General features: G+C 48.1%; 2 protein-coding genes and 1 long non-coding RNA gene across 7 annotated transcripts; 2 read left to right on the top strand and 1 right to left on the bottom strand.

The window, feature by feature from the left end:
- The first annotated feature begins 1 nt into the window (after position 1).
- Positions 2 to 2974, top strand: LOC139441041 (uncharacterized). The gene is made up of 2 exons (XR_011651431.1): positions 2 to 137; positions 669 to 2974. It is a non-coding gene; the product is annotated as an uncharacterized lncRNA (long non-coding RNA).
- Positions 275 to 6282, bottom strand: TM9SF1 (transmembrane 9 superfamily member 1). Of its 5 annotated transcripts, none has more exons than XM_045191973.3 (6): positions 5966 to 6282; positions 4926 to 5287; positions 3560 to 4181; positions 3090 to 3275; positions 1674 to 1947; positions 275 to 928 (listed from the first exon to the last, which is right to left on the bottom strand). In XM_045191973.3, exons 2-6 carry the CDS (start codon positions 5268 to 5270, stop codon positions 535 to 537), a joined length of 1821 nt encoding a protein of 606 aa, XP_045047908.1. In that variant the 5' UTR covers positions 5271 to 5287; positions 5966 to 6282; the 3' UTR covers positions 275 to 534. The 5 variants fall into 5 exon arrangements, with proteins under 5 accessions (XP_045047908.1, XP_045047913.1, XP_045047892.1 ...); XM_045191978.3 differs by having other exon boundaries at positions 4926 to 5302; positions 5981 to 6282; XM_045191957.3 differs by having other exon boundaries at positions 5981 to 6282.
- Positions 6283 to 6315: 33 nt separating this feature from the next.
- On the top strand, positions 6316 to 13716 carry TSSK4 (testis specific serine kinase 4). Its single transcript, XM_045192010.2, has 5 exons — positions 6316 to 6640; positions 10277 to 11263; positions 11618 to 11832; positions 12242 to 12605; positions 13021 to 13716. Exons 2-5 carry the CDS (start codon positions 11039 to 11041, stop codon positions 13201 to 13203), a joined length of 987 nt encoding a protein of 328 aa, XP_045047945.1. The 5' UTR covers positions 6316 to 6640; positions 10277 to 11038; the 3' UTR covers positions 13204 to 13716.
- The last annotated feature ends 9 nt before the right edge of the window (positions 13717 to 13725 follow it).

Raw genomic sequence — 13725 nt, 5'->3', positions numbered from 1 at the left:
ACTTCCGGCGGAAAGGGCGTTGCTCTGCAAACCTCCTGTCGCCAGGATGATTCAATTCGCTTCTTGCACAGAGCTCCAGTTCCTCGACTTCCGTTGGGCTGAGCGCAGCTGAGCCGTGGAAACGACTCCTTGGCGAGGTAGGTTCCTCCAGCCCACGCTCGGTGGAGAACTCGAGTTCCGTTTATTCCACGGCCGACGCGGCTTCCTAAGGGACACCGAGTGCAACGGCAGGGCTTGAGTTCCTATATCCAGACCAAACCCTCCAACTATAGGATCCTTTTTCTTAATAAGCTTTATTTTGGTAATTGTAAAAAGAAAAATAAGGACCAAAACTAAAGGCAACTTAAGAAGTTCAAGTATATACTTATTATATAATATTTATAATTTCCGGAACTTCCCCGGGGGAAGGGAGTCCCAAAGGGCAAAGGGGAAGGCAACAATACCGTCACACAATTCAGTCAATCAGAAGAGATGTTGGTAAGAAATGGAGCGTGAAGAAAGGGAGAGAAGAGCAGTAGTTTTGCCACCCAAAACTCAGTCCATTTTGAGGTTAACATAGATATAACGGATGAACTTTAGGGAAGAAAAAAAGGAAATGGTGCCCAGCATGAGGAAGAAGATATAACCAGTGAGTAAGGAGTAGCCAAAGAACTCCACTGTCTGTACAGGCCCTGACATGTTGGAGCGCCTGGCATAGTAGAAGACTGAGTAGAGGAAGATGAAGAGTCCAGTGGAGCCAACACTCAGCACAGATCGCCACCACCAGCGGTAATCCTCCCCTGACAACTGGAAGTAGGTGAGCGCAATGGAGATGCAAGCTCCCACGCTCAGCAAGATGGCGAAGACAAAGAAGAGGATGCCATACAAAGTGTACTGCTCCCGACCCCACACTGTGGCAAAGATGTAGTACAGCTCCACAGAGATGGCACTGTGAAGAGAAAAGAAACTGCATTAAAGGGTTGTGCACTGCCAGCACCCCTCCATGTTACTGGGTCAGTGTGGTGAGTGGGTCCAGTCCACTCCCTGTCCTGGAGTTCCTGGCTTGTTGGGGTTTCTTTTGCCTATGATTAGCTGATTTCATTTTCAGAACATCTTTGATAGGTTGAGAACAGGGATCTTGTCTGTTTTATTTCCCATTGTATTATCTGCCTGCCACTGAGAGGTACTCAACAAATTGAACAAGTAATCAAATGGGCTTTATCCCATATAGCATTTGTAGACACTCAAGTCAAACCAGGAAGATGGTGAAAGGAGCAATGCCTCTACAAGTGAGACACCTCACATTTGAACTGTTTCAAGCTCATTCCTACTTAGAGAAAGGAGGGACCATTTAGTGATTTTTTTCTTTAATGGAAGGGTTTTTTAATTTAATTTAATTTTACTTATTGATTGTAGAAGGAGAGATGTCGATTTGTTGTTCCACTAATTTGTGCCTTCATTGTTGCTTCTTATATGTGCCCTGGCTGGGGATCGAACTGCAATGTTGGTGTATTGGGACAGTGCTCTTAAGCAGCTGAGCTACCCGGCCAGGGCTCCATTTAGTGATCTCTTAATGGTACGGCTGAACCAGAGATTATCACTGACACTAGGTTAGGGTACATAGGGTGAGTGGGGAAAGGAAAAGCTGAAGGCAGGAACCTGAGAGTGATGGCCATAGGATAAAGGGAGGATACCTGAAAGGCAGGAAGCCTCCAACAGTCATGTGGATGAGAGTAGACTTGTACCAGGGTTGAGGCGGGATTTCCCGGGCAATGTTCTTGGTGCGGCAAGGTGCATCGAAGGGGCTAGCATTGTTCTTCCCGAAGATACCTCCAATGATAGTGAGAGGAAAGCCCACCAGCAGCCAAACAGTCAAAAGCAGCAGGATGGTGGTGGCTGGCAGAGCCTGGGTCGAACCATTGGCCCAATGTACTGAGTTTACCACACTCCACGTCAGGAAGAAAGGCACTGCAAGGATGGGCCCCCAGAGGGAGGAGGGTTAGTACTAGGCACTACGTCCCTGGGGCACCCACTCAGGCTGGGTCTAAAGGGGAGAGGAGTGAAAAATCCTGCTCCCAGACAGGTGCCAGCCTTTCACATCCCACTTCTTGTCCCTTGTCTTACCGATACCCCTCCCCTATCCATTATCATTAAGGACCAAGGTGGCTTTACATCTCTAGCTGCTGTGGCTCAGTGAATTGAGTGCCGGCCTGTGAACCAAAGGGTTGCCGGTTCGACTCCTAGTCAGGGACACATACCTGGGTTATGGGCCAGGTCCCTGGATGGGGGCACATGAGAGGCAACCACACATTTATGCTTCTCTCCCTCTTTTTCTCCCTCCCTTCCCCTTTTTCTAAAATTAAATAAAATCTTTTTGTGGGGAAAAAAAAGGCAGCTTTACATGAGGATCTAAGAGTGACACAAATCCACCTGCCTCCAAGGGCCTGCTCTGCTGAGGCATCAATGATTCCTAGCATGAAACATTCCTTTGGATTAGGCCCTGGTTTCAGAAAACCTCAGTTCAACCTTAAATGTGTTGGAATATAAATCAGACCCTTAGCTTTGGGGACATGAAATGTTTAGAATGCCAACTACTACTGCCTTTGAAAGGACAAGACAGCTTAAAGGCTAGAGCAGAGTAGCCCACCTCAAAAATAAGAAAACAAAAAAGAAAAGGGCAAGGGGAGTCTCCAAAAATAAACCCCAGGGTGTTATTTCAGTGTAATGGTTGAGAATATGGGCTCTAGAGTTGAACTGCCTGGGTCTAAAACCTGGCTCACTACTTTTTAGGAGTGTAACCTTGGGCAGGTTACTTAACCAGCCTGAAATTCAACTTACTCATCTGTAAAATGGGGACAATATTGCCTACTTCATATTGTTATTGTAAGGATTAAATGAGATGAAGGCATGTTGAGTACTTACTATGCTGCCTGGAACACTTTAAGGGCTTAATAATTTTTAACTATGCAAAATAAATGCATTCTTGTCTTTTGAATGGTTTTCTTATTGTTTGTTTGTTTGTTTTTTGCTGATTTTCATTCCCTTGAAGCCTCACTCCGACTCTATCCCAGGTTCTAGGATGCACCCACCATGGAAGGGCCAGTTCTCACCAGAGAAGAGACTGGTGGTAAGAATGATGTTCCACACCCAACGCTCGCCTCCAATCTGCCGGTAGAAGTGGCTGGACACGTAGCCAGAGATGCAGCAGGTCAGGGCATACAACAATATAGCTGCTGAGTTAATGGCCCCATGACGGTGCACATGGAACATGCCCAGCAGCGCCATGACAATAATGCCTGCAGGGTGGTAGTGGAAAATCTGTGTTAGGTCTCACGTATTCCTCTGGCAACTTCAGAGGAATCAGCCTCCTTCTCTCATACCCAAGGCCTCCAGCAAGACACTATCCCCCAATTCTGTTGTCCAGAAAACTCACAATTAGAAATATATATGTCCTTGCTAGAGCCACCCCACCCTTAGGTCTGCCCCTCACCTTAGACAGATCTGCAGATCTTTTCGGAACAAATCACCTACTAACATTTAACCCTTGAGAAAAATCCCTGGTTAATTTTTATCACCTCACCAGTGCCAAGGGCCAGGAACTGGGCACCCACACCAAGCACAGCACAGAGCAGACCACGGTATGGAGGGAAACGGAAGACATCGGTATGGATGATTTTCCAGCCATTGTCACCTTGGTCAAAGTCATCACCAGAACCTGCAGAGGTTGTCTCCTCATCCAAGTTGTACCGAGCCAGGTCATTCCGAAGCACACGCATGAGAATGACAGCCACAAAACCCACCAGTAAAAACACAAGCACCATGGAATTGATGATGGACAACCAATGAATTTCCAGTGTTCGGGGAAAGAAACCACCATCATCACCACGGCGCCTGTCACTCCGACGCTCCACTGAAGTCTCAGACCAGTGCACACTGTAGGTGTGGGTAAGGCCTAGGGACTCATCAGGTTGTAACCCGTCTAAACTATGGGGCTTGACATCTCGCACTGAGACGTTGGCAAATATAATTCGATCTCCATGGAATTCCAGGTGGAAGTCTAGATGGGTCCAGAGTCCTATTTTGTGGCTGTGAGGCAGGAAGCCACTCTCCTCCATGTAGCCCACAAAGCCACGGAGTGGCAAGTCGTCCACCACAAATTCAAAATAATACAATTCCTCGATGGCCTGGCGCAGCTGTTCCACCTACAAAGAGCAAGTCAGGAATCAGACAAGGCCTCCCCCTGGTCACAGGGTTAGAGCAAGGTTACTCAGCTTCGGCACTACTGACATTTGGGGCTAGATCATTTGTTGATGGGGGCTTTCCCTTCCCTGGCTTCTTCTCACTAGAGTAGTACCACTTAATAGTGACAATCAAAAATACTTCCAGGCAGTGCCAAATGTCTCTTGGTAGACAAAACTGCCCCCTGTCCAGAACTACTGGGTTAGACCCTACTATGTTGGGTTTCTGAAAAGAAAAAAAAAAAAGTTTGACAGGGTTACAGCCTAGAAAAAGGAGAGGTAAGGTATAAGAAGGGCTAAAGAAAAAGTGTCCTAATATAAGATTTGCTAGTGAAAATAGCATGAGAGGGAAGATTAGGCAGAGTGTGAAGGAGCCAGTTAAGGGCTGAGAGGTAAGTATGGAAGGAAGTAACTGTGTAGTAGTGACTTGGGAGCTTATTACCAACAGAGAAGCTTGGAATCAGGAGTCCCAGGCTCTTATATCAGCTCTGCAATTCGCTATCCATGTAGTCTTGAAAAAGTAACCTTTGAGCAAGTACGTTTCTTCATCAACTGAATGCAAATAATGCCACCTGCCCTGCCTGCCACATGTAGTTGAAATCAAGTCAGATAATTTCCATAAAGATGCTTTGAAAACCATAAATGTGATGCACTGTTATTAGTCCCTGGGAGGGAGGAATAAGTTCTAGCCAATGTGGAGAGGCTGACCTGTGCAGGACTGAGCTGCATGTGGCACAGAATTCTCCTTTCCACATTCTCCCGAAAGCGAATCTCATACAAAGACTCAGCCATTCGGTCACCATCCAGCACTTCACCCAGGCTAAGGCTTTTGTGACGTATCTTCTCAGGAGAGCAGACTGGAAGCTGATAGTAGTGGTAAGTCTCCTGAGGGTTATGGTAAGGTCCCACTTTGTTGACATATAGAATGACAGGGTCACCGGCCTTGTAGTGTGTCACACCTTCCACCCTTGGTTCATGGCCTGTGCTCAGCAGCAGCATCAGGAATGGCAGCCACTGACAGCTCCAACTTCGAGGGTGTCCTAGGACTGTCATCCTTAAGGCAGTGGAACCTATTTGGGGGAGTCCTGAGGTTATGGAAACCAGGGATCAACTCATGACGTCCCAAGTCAGCCTTTTGAACTGACCGAGCTAGATGACTGCATTTCCTCCCCTTGGCCTCTCCGACCCTCCCTCAGACAGCTACCTCCTGACCCCCACACCACACCACACCACGTTTCTATCCCGAAGACTGGGCTGCAGCTCTGCTCTTCTGTCCTTGACCCAGGTTCCCCTCGCCCTCAGTTTGCCTGTCCCAAACCTCCCCGCGCCTCACTCCGTTGCCATGACAACGCCACGTGGCCTCGCACCTCCTGCACCTTCCCGCTGCAGACCCGGGGTCCAAACGGCGCGGGAAGGGCTGGCCGAGGCAGCGCCAGAAGCCTCTGCAGCCCCGTAGCTGCCCTTGGGCTCCAGCTGGGGTCTCCCCCAGAGCGGCGCACTAGCGGCGGCCTGTTGAGGACCTGACGACCGACCTCCGTAGGGTGGGCCGCCATTGTGCCTGATCGAAGAGACTGAGGTCACACCATGAGGGACCCTCGCACTCGGCTTAGTGAAGTGCTCGCCTATGAGCTTTGTGCAGCGGGACACCCGGCTCAGCTCCGGAGTCCACGCAAGGATCACCGAGCCTCTCCCCCGGCCGGGTGCCCTCCCGGCAATCGGGAGAGCTGCCCGGGCCACGTCAGCCTTACCACTTCCGCCCTCACCAGCTGTATCTTCGGCCCCGCGAGAAGCTTCTTCCTAGACTCTGTAGGGGGCCGTGGTCCAGCTGAGGATTCCTGGGCAGGAGGCCGCGGTCCAGGCCTGGCTGCGGGCATGCAGGCACCGTTCCGGGAAAAGAGTCGTCTCCAGGCCGTCTGTCTGTCCCCGGGAAGGTTTGGGGCGGAGACCTTGAGCAGTTCCTGCCGCGCGCGCCCAGTGACTGTCCAGGTCAGGGAACCTGGGCGGTGGCCGTGCCCGCATCTAGTGGATACCCTGAAGTGTTTGCTGGCTGCACCAATGGGACTCGCCACGGACTACTGAGGGCGAGACCTGAGCAGTTCATGGTCCCCAACCCCGGGCTGGGCCGGGGTGAGACTTTGGGTGTCGTTGTGCTAGGACAATGAGGGCACAGCCCGTACAGATGTTATAGTCTGGATCCCATCTTACTCCTACCGCTCATGAATGGCCTACCGCCAAAAAATAAGTACGTAAATAAAATATCTCCTTGAGGCTGTATTGGAGGCCTCCCTGGCTGTATAACGACCTTTCCATGGCTGACAGTAGGCGAACCTGAGCGAGGTCTGATGTACAGGCCCAAAGAGATAGGATATCTGCCCTTTCACCCGGTGAATGGGGAAGCCTGACAGAGCTATAGTTAATTGCAGGTAAAGAATCTTGCCACGCGTTCATCTCTTTCCTGTTTTTGTTCTTACTTATCTCTATATATGTATTTTGACTTCTCTTAATTTTGTATTGCAGATTATGCAGAAAAAGTTTACCTTTGCCTGTCTCAGCTCTATTTTAAGGGAAGCTGCCTTTAGAGGAGTTCCCTTGGAGATCAGACCCAGGGGCAGTGACTTCCGTTTGGCCACCTGGGAGTAAGGAAGCTGAAAGTCCCAAGTGGTTTCTGGCCTGAAAAGTCCATTTAGCTACATCTGCTCTGTCTGACCCAGTCCTTTCTGAAGGAGGTGAAGTTTCAGGAAGTAGAGGGTTGAGTTTTTTAGACAATGAATTTAGTAATTCAGAAAGTAGCAAGCCCTGGCAGGGTCCTGTACACCAAAAGGTTGCAAGTTCAATTCCCACTCGGTGGGGATGGGAGGCAACCGATTGATGTCTCTCTCCCACCCTCTCTAAAATCTATAAAGATTTAAAAATTTTTGGTGAAGATTTAAAAAATTTTTTAAAAGATTTTATTCATTTATTTTTAGGGAGAGGAGAAGAAAGGAAGAGAGGGAGAGAAACTTCAATGTGTGGTTGCTCCTCACGCACCCCTACTGGGGACCTGGCCTGCAACTCAGGCATGTGCCCTAACTGGGAATCGAACTGGCAACCCTTTGGTTGGCAGGCCCGTGCTCAATCCACTGAGCTACACCAGCCAGGAATAAAAAAAAAAATTTTAAGTAGCTTAGAATGGCTTTGGATAGTCTTTAAGTGACAAACACCCTGTCTCTAAAGCCAGAAACCCGGGCCTCTTTCTCAATTACCACCATCCCCCAGATCAGTGCCACCAAGCCCTTTCTGCTTATTTCCTGAATGTCTTCCAAATACCTGCCCACCACTGTTGTCTTGTTCAGCTCCATCCTCTCACCTAAATTACTGTGACAGCCACGGTGCTAGTCTCTTTGTCATCTTCCTCCTCGGGTCCATTTCCCACACTGCTGCTGTAAGAATGAATATACACACACACACACACTAAAAGTGTCTTTTTTTCCTGCAACAATGGCTCTTAAGTCTTCATGTATATTAGATTCAGCTAACAGCTTATGAAAAACACAGATACCTGGGTACCACTAAATCAGGATCTTGGGGGCATGGGTGACTGGGCATCAGCATTTTTTTTTAACAAGCTCTGATTTTTATGCATACCAAAACTTGACCATGAGTACATAAGATAAAGTCAAAAAAGCTGGCACGTGAGGCCTCTCAGGCCTGGATCTTGATTTCTTTAGGTACATTCCCCTTCTGGAGTCCTATCCTGATTCAAATTGAAATTCTTTAAGAAATTTTTTTTAATTTATTGATTTGAGAGAGAGGGGAAGGGAGAGAGAAGCATCGATTTGTTAGTCCACTTATTTATGCATTCATTGGTTGATTCCTGTATGTGCCCTAATGGGAGATCAAACCCGCAACCTTGGCATATTGGGACTACACTCAAACCAACTGAGCTAACTGGCCAGGCTCAAACTGAAATTCTAAATGTCACCCTGACAGGCGTGGCTCAGTTGGTTGGGGCGTTGTCCTGTAACCTAAAGGTCGCCAGTTCGATTCCCAGTCAGGACACATCCCCGGCTTGCCGGTTCCATCCCTAGTTGGGCTGCATGCCAGTAGGTGTTTCTCACATTGATGTTCCTCTCCTTTCCCTCTCTCTGGGATGAGAATAAAATAAACCTTTAAAAAAAAAATTCTAACCATCTTAAGCCTGCAAGCCTCACGTAGTTCCCTTTGCTTAGACTGCCCGATCTACAGTTCCCACTTACCTGCCTGGACACCTCTTTTGAACAGTGCAAGTACCACCTCCTCTATAAAGCCTTCCCTTGCATCTTTCCAGGCTTTGTTTGTAGCACTTCATCTCACTGTTATTTTATTTCTTATGTGCCAGTCTCCCTTGTTAACTGCTAACTCCTTACATTAATTTATCCATCTTGGTGTCCTCAGGGCCTAGCAATGCTTTCGTACATAGTAAGCAGTCTAACACACATTCCTTGTAAGAACTGGTTTACTTCCCCCACTGCCCCGTACTGCTCCCCAACCCCCATATGTGATGAGAACAGAGGTGCCACTAAGCTACCTACCCAGAGGCCAGCTGTGAAGCAAAAGATGGGCAGGGCTGGGTGGGCCTCCTTACCACAGTATGCCCTGGACAACTGCTCATCTTGATAGATTAAGGATGTAGATCTGGCCTCCAACAGGACTTGGAGCTGTCCTGCCAGCTGGGTCAGGCTGTCAGTAAACAGGAATTTACCAGTAGCCTATGGCATGATCTGTTGGAGTTTTCATTTCATTTTGGAGGATGGACGATATAAGACATCTGATTCTTCCTTTGTTTTTTCCTCTGCGTGCCCCTTCCCCCTCCCCCCACCATCCTTAAATCCAGACACCCCTTCTATGGCCACAACCTCTTGTTCTGTCATTCCCACCAAATTTGGTCTTGCATTTCATTGAGACCTACAACCCCTCCCCCAGCCCCTTTGGCTTTTTCACCTTGTTTTAACCCATGCAGCTCAGATTCTGCATTCCATCATTTCAGCCGCATTCTTGCCTGTGTCCTTGAAGATTCCATTTATTGCAGCTGCCAAGTGAAACCTTAATCTTGCGTTGTCCATCTATCAATGTGCAAGCACCTATATCTAGGATGCTAAAAGGATTTCAACACTGATGTGTTATGATCATGTGTCTCTAAATTGTGTTCTCTAACCTCGGTTGGGTCCTCAGTGCTGCCCAGTGATCCTGCTCATTTTCCAAATCAGCTCTCTTCCACTCTCCATAACCCATTTTCAAACTCCTCATTTCATCTCCTTGTCAGCTGACCTCCCTCTTAGCTTAGTGGGGGATGCAACAAGAAAAGCAATTATAGTCATTAAGGTAGGTGTTGTGACAGAGGAAGTATTGAGGTAGGAGCATCCAGGAGGCAGGAACTTCTAATTTGGGCTTGAGCAAGCTTCCTTAAAACAGTTCATCAGTTAAGTCCTGAAGGGAGAGCAGGTGTTTGCCAGAACAGAGGGAACAATGAAGGAAAAGCAATTCTGTTTGGCTGGAGCATTGCATGCGTGTTAGAAGGAAAAATCGGGGAGGTAAGCAGGGTCAAGTCTTGAAGACACAAAATTATTTGGACTTGATCCTGAGATTAATGGAACACATTAAATTGTTTTAAATGGGAATAAAATCAGATTTATGCCTTGGACTTAAGGATGAAGTACAGAGTTTAGGGTCATGGAAGGCAAGATAAGAATGCATTTCACCAGCCCTGGCTGGGTAGTTGGTTAGAGCATCGTCCCAATATGCCAAGGTTGTGGGTTTGATCCCTGGTCAGGGCACATACAAGAATCAACCAGTGAAGGCATAAATAAGTGGAACAACAAATCGATGTTTCTCTCTTCCTAAAAAAACCCACTGAATTTTAAAAGAATGCATTTCGAGGTTAAGAAGTGGAGTCTACGTATATACCCCTTCAGTCTGCATGATCCTTGTAACCTTGTAATTGTCTTTATTCATATAAAAGTATGGGAGTGATACTTTGTGATTTTGGAGCCTGGCCTCAATTGATCATGCAACTTGTGATTTTTTTTTCTCTTGAAATTCAGTGCCACTATATGAGGGAACTGAGGCCAGTCTGCTGGATAGTGAGACCATATGCAGCAGAAGCAAACCATCCCAGCTGAGATGAGACCACCAGATGAACCACCCAAATGGGCCTCACTCAATTTACCAAAAACTTATTCTACGCTAAAAAAGAAAAAAGTATGAATTTTAAAGTTAGATTCCTCAGAACATGCTTCTACCATACCTTGTAATTCTCTTTAATATTCTCACACTCATGTGTTTCTCATGCTGGATTATAAAATCTGGGAGCACTGGGTATACTGGCCTTATTACTTATTTTATCCCAGTACTTATCATACTGCCTGACACATAGTAGGTGCTCACTAAACACAAATAGTTGTAGGGACCAGATCTATGGATGGATTCTCACCAGATTGCAAAAGTGCCTCCAGGAATGACTATGTTCCAAACTCACTTCATTCTCAAGCCTTGTGTCCAGTGGTGGATAGAAGGTGAATTGTGATGTGTGCGGAACATGGGACCTTGGGGAATTCCGTAACCAAGAGGGGAAAGACATAACAATAGCTACTGGAGACAAAGAATTGCTTCTCCCTTTTCTCCCCTCCAAGATCCTAGTGAAGAGCCAAACCCACCATCCCGGACTTGTGTGACTACACAGGCAAGCATTTGGAGACTAACTTTACTTTGGTACCCTAGCCCTCAGTGGCTCGAGGTGCTGGTTTTCTGAGCAGACAGGAGGCTTTTAAGTAGCAAAGCTACCTGCTCTCAGTAAGCCCAGCACCATGGGGAAGGGAGACACCCAGGAGGTAGCACCACCCACCTCAGCCTACCGCTCTGTCATGGAGGAGTACGGTTATGAGGTGGGCAAGGCCATTGGCAATGGCTCCTATGGGACAGTATATGAGGCTTACTACACAAAGCAGAAGGTCACGGTGGCTGTCAAGATCATCTCAAAGAAGAAGGCCTCTGAAGACTATCTGAACAAGTTCCTGCCCCGTGAGATACAGGTTGGAAAGGGGACTGGAAGAGGGAACTGGCACCAAGCTGCTTAAAGCTTCTCACAAGGGATATGGTTAGGAGAGGGGAGGGCCAGAAACCCCCAAACCGGAACTTAATGCCTCACTAAGCAGCTAGGAAAATTACTTGGTATAAATCCAACCTCTTCCCACCCACCCAATTACCTCCAGCCCCTCAAAAAGTAAAAAGGCAAAGGACAGGGTTTGCCCACAGGCCACCAGCTAGCTCTCTAGGGTTTGCTCCTGTTGCAAAGTTCTGAAGGCAGCACTGGGAGAGTAGGAGGGCTGGGAGCATAGCCAGGGTTCTCCCTTCTCAGGTTTGATGGGTCACCGTTCTGGGGCCAGGTAATGAAAGTCCTGCGGCACAAGTACCTCATCAACTTCTATCAGGCCATCGAGACCACATCCCGAGTGTACATAATTCTGGAGCTGGCTCAGGGTGGCGATGTCCTTGAATGGATCCAGCGCCACGGGGCCTGCTCTGAGCCCCTTGCTGGCAAGTGGTTCTCCCAGATGACCCTGGGCATCGCCTACCTGCACAGCAAGGGCATCGTGCACCGGTGAGTATGCTGCCACCCAGACTGGGGCCTTCGGGCTTTCAAGGGGGTTTTGTGTGTGTTTCTATTTCCTGCCCTGTTTTTTCCTCCTTTGACCTCCCTGCTCAGTATCTAGGCCCATTCACCCACTCTATTTTAGTCACCTGGTCAAGAACATTTATTAAGTACCCACTGTTGAGCAGAGCCCTTTACGAAATGGGAAATGGTGAGCTCCCAGGGCTCCTCAGGTACCATTATATCTCCTTTTTAGTCTCTGCTCACAAGCCCACGGTTCTCCTTCCTCTCTGCCTTGGGTCTTCATAATGACATCTTTCTCCCATTGTGCTTTTCCTCATCTCTAGCCTCTGGCTCTTCAGCTCTGGGTCTAATACTAAGCCCTTTCCCTGACCCCCAGCCTTTCTGCTGCTGGTAGGGACTTAAAGTTGGAGAACCTATTGCTGGACAAGCGGGAGAATGTGAAGATATCGGACTTTGGCTTCGCCAAGATGGTGCCTTCTAACCAGGCTGTGCGTAATAGCCCTTCTTACGGCCAAATGAACTGCTTTAACCACCTCAGCCAGACCTACTGTGGCAGCTTTGCTTATGCCTGCCCAGAGATCTTGTTAGGCTTGCCTTACAACCCTTTTCTGTCTGACACCTGGAGCATGGGTGTCATCCTCTACACTCTAGTGGTTGCCCGTCTGCCCTTTGATGACACCAATCTCAAGAAGCTGCTGAAAGAGACTCAGAAGGAGGTCACTTTTCCAGCTAACTTGTCCATCTCCCAGGAGTGCAAGGTGCTGGCTCCCCCAGTAGAACTGAGGCTTCAGGGCTGACCCATAGGGAGGGAACCCAATCAATACCTCCCAACCCTGGAGAAGGCTCTTCCCTACCAGGAACAGCTCACTCTGGCCCCTGCCCTAGAATAGTGGGAAGGGCTTAAAGGACCAATCACTGGGCTCCACACCTTAGCTGAGTGGTGAGCAGCAATTCAACTTCTATCTTTCTAGGCCAGAGGGGGTTAGGCAAAGCTCTTCCTTCTCTTCCCCTCCAGTGAGTTAAAGGCCTGGCTCTTCAGGATAAGAGGAAAGCCACACCCCCTTCTGTCAGAGTGGTGTGATGGGCTATCCTGCTTCTTTCTTAGGTCCCCTGCTCATTGCCTGTGTGGCACAATGGGAGGCTCAGCCAAGACCTCTCTCTCCCCTGCCTTAGAACCTGGTCCTCCAGATGCTACGCCAAGCCACCAAGCGTGCCACCATCCTGGACATCATCAAGGATCCCTGGGTGCTCAAGTTCCAGCCTGAGCAACCCACCCATGAGATCAGGCTGCTTGAGGCCATGTGCCAGTCGCCTAGCGTGGCAAATCGTCACCAATCCATGGAAATCAGTATCTGAAAGTGGCTGAGAGGCAGGGGGTTGAGAGAATAGCAAAGCGGGAGGTGTTGGGCTAAGAATCTTTTATACCAAAAATAAATCTAAGTCTGATTTAGTTTCATGAGCTGGGGTCAAAGACATTCTTTCCTGAGGGGAACCTTAGCAGGTAAATTTCTGCCCACAGCCTGTAACCAGTAATCTTGAGAGCTGTTGAGTCCACAGCGTCATTCAGTGTAGCTCATATGTGGCTCACAGGAGAGGGAGAGCCCAGATGAACACCTGCTTTAGGGAAGTTTCATTATTCTGGCTAAGTACATGTTCATTATTTTACAACTCTTTGCACTTTAAATGTTCAAGCCATAGGGTAGAGGACCTGGTTGTTTGTTCTTTAAGAAAAGGGTATCAGGATATATGAAATATATTGGTACCTTTTTCCTCCTCTAAACTCACTATTGAAACAATCCTAGTGAATCACAGCACTTAAGACACAGAAGTGACAGTTCAAACCAAGTCTACTAACTATGGATTCCAGCAAAGGAAAGT

This window comes from Desmodus rotundus, chromosome 7 (assembly GCF_022682495.2).
Source record: "Desmodus rotundus isolate HL8 chromosome 7, HLdesRot8A.1, whole genome shotgun sequence".
In the NCBI taxonomy this organism is placed as follows: domain Eukaryota; kingdom Metazoa; phylum Chordata; class Mammalia; order Chiroptera; family Phyllostomidae; genus Desmodus; species Desmodus rotundus.
The sequence above is the reverse complement of the archived record's forward strand: the minus strand, read 5'-3'. Positions and strand labels throughout refer to the sequence as shown.